This window comes from Cervus canadensis, chromosome 10 (genome assembly GCF_019320065.1).
Source record: "Cervus canadensis isolate Bull #8, Minnesota chromosome 10, ASM1932006v1, whole genome shotgun sequence".
Taxonomy (NCBI): Eukaryota; Metazoa; Chordata; class Mammalia; order Artiodactyla; family Cervidae; genus Cervus; species Cervus canadensis.
The window spans coordinates 51166224-51173289 of record NC_057395.1 but is presented as its reverse complement, the minus strand read 5'-3'; the positions used below and the strand labels follow the sequence as shown (position 1 = coordinate 51173289).

Here is a 7066-nt window from a genome sequence, read left to right as displayed (position 1 = left end):
GATGTTAGTGTGGGGAGCCGGGCTGGGGTTCCAGGAAATTAGAGCTCAGGAAGAGAACTTGCTTGCAGAGGGGAGGTGGTTAGCCAAGAGGGCAAATGGGGGAGTCCTGCCCGAGTCTCTTCTGGCCTGGAGGGCCCGAGTGTTCGTCCTGACCCCTCACCCCAAGGGATTGAGAGTGGGCTCCATAGTCCTCGGTTGGGCCGCAGCCCCCATACTCGCTGGCCCGCCCTAGGACCCAGGCCACCGCACAGGCTCCCGGCCCAGAGCTGCTTGCTTCCCCTAGCGGCACTCGCTATCATCTCCCAGTCCATTAGCCATTAGCCGACATAACCTTGACCTGGTCCAGCCCCTGCAAATGAGGGGGCGCGCCGGGGGCGCAGGGCCTGACCCGCAGCGGCGCGCTGTGACCAGTCATGCGGCTGCCCTCTTAGACACCGTTCCGCCCACGCGGCCGCCGGGCTTAAAAGGCCAGACCCGAGAGACGGCCGCAGTCCCCGGCCCGGAGCCCAGCGCGTCTGCACCATGGCAGGTTCCAGCCTCGCCTGCTGCCTGCTCGGCCTCCTGGCGATGACCTCCGCCTGCTACATTCAGAACTGCCCCCTGGGCGGCAAGCGCGCGGTGCTGGACCTCGACGTGCGCACGGTGAGCACCCCGCCCTGGTCCCGCGGCGCTCGGGGCTGGCCGGCCCGCTGCCCCTGGGTCGCCCCCGCCGCCCCCTTTCCCGCGCTGACCGCGTACCGGCCCCACGTGGCCTGGGAATCGAGGGAGCGGAGGAGCTTTTGACTGCCCTCCTTCGACCGCTTTTGGGCCCAGAGAGAGCCGGGGAGACCCGCCACCTCCCGCGCTCCTCCGGCCGCCCTCGCCCGCCCGGCTCAGCCCCCCGCCCCGCAGGGTCTCCCTCCCCCGCCGGTCCCTTCCCGCCCCCGCCTCACCCGCGCCCTCCCGCCAGTGTCTCCCCTGCGGCCCCGGGGGCAAAGGCCGCTGCTTCGGGCCCAGCATCTGCTGCGGGGACGAGCTGGGCTGCTTCGTGGGCACGGCCGAGGCGCTGCGCTGCCAGGAGGAGAACTACCTGCCGTCGCCCTGCCAGTCCGGCCAGAAGGCCTGCGGGGGCGGGGGCCGCTGCGCCGCCGCCGGCATCTGCTGCAACCCGGGTGAGTCGGGCAGGGGCCGAGACCCGGGGGACGGGGCGGGGCGGCCCTGACTTGGCGACCGGGGCTCCGGGACCAGGGGGACGGGGCGGGGCGGCCCTGACTTAGCGACCGGGGCTCCGGGAGCAGGGGGACGGGGCGGGGCGGCCCTGACGGCGTCTCTCTGTGCAGACGGCTGCCGCTCGGACCCCGCCTGCGACCCAGAGGCCGCCTTCTCCCAGCACTGAGACCCGCCGGCTCCCAACACCGTTGGAGCGCAGCCCTCCCTCCCTCTGTAACCATCCCCAGGAATTATGACAGTGAAATAAAGCTGTTTTTTTTTCCCCTCCAACAAGCCTCGCGTCTGAGTGTCAGAACTGGGAGGGGAGGGCTTTGGGGGAATCGAAGATCCTCGGCTCTCGGCGCTTCAAATGGAATTAGAGCCGTGGGCCAGGGCGCCATCCTATAGAGGTGGATGGAGGAAGGAGTGTGGGGGGGGGGGCTCACACACTACACGGCGGGCTCCCAGGGAGATGGGAACAGCCCCTAGTTTCCAACTCCAAACAGGCTGGACATGGGAGGAACCTGGTGACTCAGACGGTAGTTTCCCTGCAGTGCGGGAGACCCGAGTTCGATCCCTGGGTTGGGAAGATACTCTGGCAAAGAAGTGGCAACCCATTCCAGTATTCTTGCTTGGAAAATCCCATGGACGGAGGAGCCTGGCTGGCTACAGTCCATGGGGTCGCAAAGCGTTGGACACGACTGAGCGACTTCACTATCTTTCACTTTCTGAGATCTAAAGGGAGAGCTGGGCAGACAATGACAAGGGTCTGACAGGGGACCAGAGGAAGGGCTGGCGGTCAGTCGGCGAGAATGAAACTTTTATTTTATTTTATTTATTTATTTATTTTCTTCTCTTCCATTGTTTTATTTTTCCCCCATTTATTTTTATTAGTTGGAGGCTATTTACTTTACAATATTGCAGTGGTTTTTGCCATACATTGACATGAATCAGCCATGGATTTACATGTGTTCCCCATCCCGATCCCCCCTCCCGCCTGCCTCTCCATCCCATCCCTCTGGGTCTTCCCAGTGCACCAGCCCTGAGCACTTGTCTCGTGTATCCAACCTGGGCTGGTGATCTGTGAGAGCGAAACTTCTTGATATCTGGAAGGAGGCTTGAGCCACACTAGAGGGCGGGGCGGGGGCGGGGTGGGGGAGGAGCTTGGCGGGGGCAGCTGAAGGGTCTTGCAGTTTTCAAGGACCCGGCCTCTCAGGCCACAGGAGGCAGCCGGTACTCTCAGAAGGGGTGGTGGTGAAGAGGGGCTGGGCTGGAAGACCCTGGGCCCCCAGTGTTGTGAGGAAGCCAGGAGCCCTGCTCCTGCCTGTGCAGTAAAAGAATGTGACAGCACTGGGACCCTGCACGACAGGGGTTCCTGAGAGCCCATAGCCACAGAAATGCCCACAAAAGGCAGAGGACATGAACAGAGAGATGCTTGCGTCCTGTGCTTCTCATCTGTTCCTGGATTGAAGACCATTTTGGAGAATCTATAAAAGCCTAACCTCTCTCCCTCAGAAAGTGTCTCCCCTTCACTTACTCCTGCTGTGGGACCAAGGATTTCAGAAGGTGCACACCCACTCCGAATAAAACAGGAGCCCATCTCACTCTGTTCAGTTCAGTTCAGTAGGTCAGTTGTGTCCTACTCTTTGCGACCCCATGGACTGCAACATGCCAGGCTTTCCTGTCCATCACCAACTCCCAGAACTTGCTCAAACTCATGTCCATCAAAAGTCGATGATGCCATCTCATCCTCTGTCGTCCCCTTCTCCTCCCGCCTTCAATCTTTCCCAGCATCAGGGTCTTTTATTTCAAATCCTAGCAGTACTACAGAGAAAAGGAAAGTAATTTAGTACAAAATAACATTATTTTAATATATAGCTAAACAGACTAGGCTACACTGGGTGACAAACACACAATAAGGTCATCTCATGGTTATGCCTTCTTATAACAAATGCAGTAAAAAGAGATTGGAAGCTACTCTCTACAAGACATTCAGGAAAATAAGATGGCTGAAGCACTATGAAAATCAATATTCTCTTTTGTACCTTAAAAAATGATGGACTCAAATATCAATGAACCACTCACACAGAATGTATTCTTGGGACACCTGGGGAAATTTGAACAGTGCCTGAATATTTGATAATAATATATATTATTGAATTTGGGCTTGGGGCCTGCACCTGTATGATAATAGTCTATCAGTTCAATTCAGTCGCTCAGTCGTGTCTGACTCTTTCCGACCCCATGAATCGCAGCACGTCTGGCCTCCCTGTCCATCACCAACTCCCGGAGTTTACTCAAACCCATGTCCATCGAGTTGGTGATGCCATCCAACCATCTCATCCTCTGTCGTCCCCTTCTCCTCCTGCCCCCAATCCCTCCCAGCATCAGGGCCATCAACAGAGGAATGGATAAAGAAGATATAATACATGTATGCAGTGGAATATTACTCAGCTCTAAAAAGAATGAAATTGTGCCATTTGCAGCAACATGAATGGACCTAGAGAGTGTCATACTGAGTGAGTAAGTCAGACAGAGAAAGACAAATACTGTATCATTTCACTTATATGTGGAATCTAGAAAAATGATACAGATGAGTATATTTGCAAGCAGAAATAGAGACACAGATAACAAATGTGTGGACACCAAAGGGGAAATGGGGGATGAATTAGGAGATGGGGCTGACGTATGCACACTACTGTGCATGGAATGGATAACTGATGGGAGCCTCCTGGGTGGCACAGGGAGCTCCACTCAGTGCTCTGCGGTGACCTAATGGGAAGGAAATCCAAAAAGAAAGGGAGGTATGTACACGTGTAGCTGACTTACTTTGCTGGACGGCAGAAACTAACACTATATTGTAAAGCTACTCTACTCCAATAAAATTAATTTAAAAAATAAACAACTTAAAAAAAACTCTCTTATTTGAGATGCACACTGGAACATTCACAGATGACATGGGATGTCTGCTGGGGTGACTTGGGAGTGGGAGGAGGAGGCGGACGTAGAGATGAGAAAAGGATCTTGTGCTGATAACTGTGAGAGTGAAGGAGGGGAGCGGATACCCCATGGCTCTTTACTTAGTGGCTATACTTTTTTGTATATCTGAAATTTCTCTTAATAAAAACTAAAAAGACAAAATGATTGTGGTAGAGGTAAATGTTCTGATATGAAGAGATACCCCAAATTTACTCTGTTAAAAAAATGTGAATTGGTATCTATACATGATGAAATAATACTCATTTGTTAAATAAAAATGCGTATGTGTGCATGCCAGAATTCTGTGGGCAACCTCAGCGATGAGCTCTTCACAGCTGTGAGAAGCTTTAGGACAGAACATTCCAATCTGAAAAATACAATCATCGCTAAGCATTCATTGCTGTGATTCATTTTTATGTCACACTGTACTATTCAGCTCCTCCAGTACAACACTGAAGGACAGCAATCTCAGTCTTCAGCTGGGTCTATGTGGAAAATAAGTTTGCCCTACTTCTTTACCTAAATTTAGTGTAGTTTAGATTTTAAACTAAACTTTTACTGTGTGGATCATAACAAACTATGGAAAATTCTTCAAGAGATGGGAATACCAGACCACCTTACCTGCCTCCTGAGAAATCTGTATGCAGGTCAAGAAACAAGAGTTAGAATCAGACATGCAACAACAGACAGGCTCCAAGTTGGGAAAGGAGTATGTCAAGGCTGTATATTGTCACCCTGCTTATTTAACTTCCATGCAAAATACATCATGCAAAATGCTGGGCAGGAGGAAGCACAAGCTGGAATCAAGATTGCCAGGGAAAATATCAATAACCTCAGATATGAAGATGATACTACCCTTATGGCAAAAAGCAAAGAAGAACTAAAGAGCCTCTTGATGAAAGTGAAAGAGGAGAGTGAAAAAGTTGGCTTAAAACCCAACATTCAAAAAACTAAGACCATGGCATCTGGTCCCATCACTTCATGGCAAATGATGGGGAAACAATGGAAACAGTGACAGACTTTATTTTCTTGGGCTCCAAAATCACTGCAGATGGTGACTGCAGCCATGAAATTAAAAGACACTTGCTCCTTGGAAGGAAAGCTATGACCAACCGAGACAGCATATTAAAAAGCAGAAACATTACTTTGCTGACAAAGGTCCATCTAGTCAAAGCTATGGTTTTTCCAGTAGTCATGTATGGATGTGAGAGTTGGACTATAAAGAAAGTTGAGCGCCGAAGAATTGATGCTTTTGAGCTGTGGTGTTGGAGAAGACTCTTGAGAGTCCCTTGGACTGCAAGGAGATCCAACCAGTCCATCCTAAAGGAAATCAGCCCTGAATATTCATTGGAAGGACTGATGCTGAAGCTGAAACTCCAATATTTTGGCCACCTGATGTGAAGAACTGACTCATTGGAAAAAAACCCTGATTCTGGGAAAGATTGAAGCCCAGAGGAAAAGGGGATGACAGAGGATGAGATGGTTGGATGGCATCACTGACTCGATGGACATGAGTTTGAGCAAGTTCTGGGAGTTGGTGATGGACAGGGAAGCCTGGCATGTTGCAGTCCATGGGGTCACAAAGAGTCAGACACAACTGAACGACTGAACTGACTGAGCTGAATTTTAAAATCTGGAATGGTTTGAAATTATACCAGAAGTTTTTCCAGCATCATAAAAGATGATCATCCACGGGGCAAAGGTCAGAAATATTTTCTCCCTTTCCTGTTATTTTCTTCCATATAGAGAGCTCTCCCTGAGGTAACACTCCTCCCAGAGAGCAGCTGATCTGGGGAGGGAGAGGGCGAGAGGAAAGCAGCAGGCATAATCCCACCCCTTCATCTCCAATCCCTCTTGGGATGAGGGTGCCCTGCCAGGAAGCATGCTGTCACAGTGCAAATGCAGGAACTTGGCGTGGGAGGGAAGGGTTGTGAAGGTCCAGCTCCTCGGTCTGGGGTGGTAAACAGCTCTGTTATTCAGTTCTGTGAAGCCTCCTTGCCGGCAGATGGAAGTTGCATTCTCTAGTACCAGTTCTATCAATAGTAAAGGTAGTCTTCTGGGCTCCAAATGTCACATTCTTTTGTTTCATTTTTTAAGCCCGTGCACCACAGCTCCTGAGCCTGAGTTCCAGAGCCTGTGCTCCCCAACAAGAGAAGCCACCACGATGAGAAGCCGGTGCACCACAAAGAAGAAAGCCTTCGCTTGTCGCAACCAGAGGAAGGCCAAGCAAAGCAACGAAGACCCAGCACAGCCAAAAACAAATAAATAATTTTAAAAAAAAGATCATGATGTGATGCATCATGAACAAAAAATAAAGAGCAGAAGTTTTTAATTTTGGTGAATTCCAAATGTATCCCATTTCTTCTTCTTGTAGTGTCAGAGTGTCAAGAGTGTTTTACATAACCTGAGGTCATAAAGAATTTCTCCTATATTTTCTTCAAGAAGTTTTACAATTTTAGATTCATTTAGGTCTATGATTCATTTTTTAATTGAAGTATAGTTGATTTACAATGTTGGGTTAATTTCTGGTATACAGCAAAGTGGTTTAATTTTACATATATATGAATATACATATATTCTTTTTCAGATTCTTTTTCACTGTGGTTTATTACAAGATACTGAATACAGTTCCCTATGCAGCAGTAGGTCCTTGTTGTTTATCTGTTTTGTATATAGTAGTGTGTATATTTTAACCCCAAACTCCTAATTTATCCCCCTCTTCCCGTTTGGTAACCATAAGTTTGTTTTCTATGTCTGTGAGTCTGTTTCTGCTTCGTAAATAAATTCATTTGTATCATTTTTTTAGATTCTACGTATTCGATATCATATGATATTTGTCTGATTTACTTCATCTAGAAGGATAATCTTTAGTTCCATTCATGTTGCTGCAAATGGCATT

The 7066-nt window shown here is 49.7% G+C and overlaps 1 protein-coding gene across 1 annotated transcript; it reads left to right on the top strand.

Moving 5' to 3' along the window:
* Positions 1-447: 447 nt before the first annotated feature.
* Positions 448-1479, top strand: OXT (oxytocin/neurophysin I prepropeptide). The gene is made up of 3 exons (XM_043479380.1): positions 448-642; positions 950-1151; positions 1320-1479. Exons 1-3 carry the CDS (start codon positions 523-525, stop codon positions 1373-1375), a joined length of 378 nt encoding a protein of 125 aa, XP_043335315.1. The 5' UTR covers positions 448-522; the 3' UTR covers positions 1376-1479.
* Positions 1480-7066: the final 5587 nt, after the last annotated feature.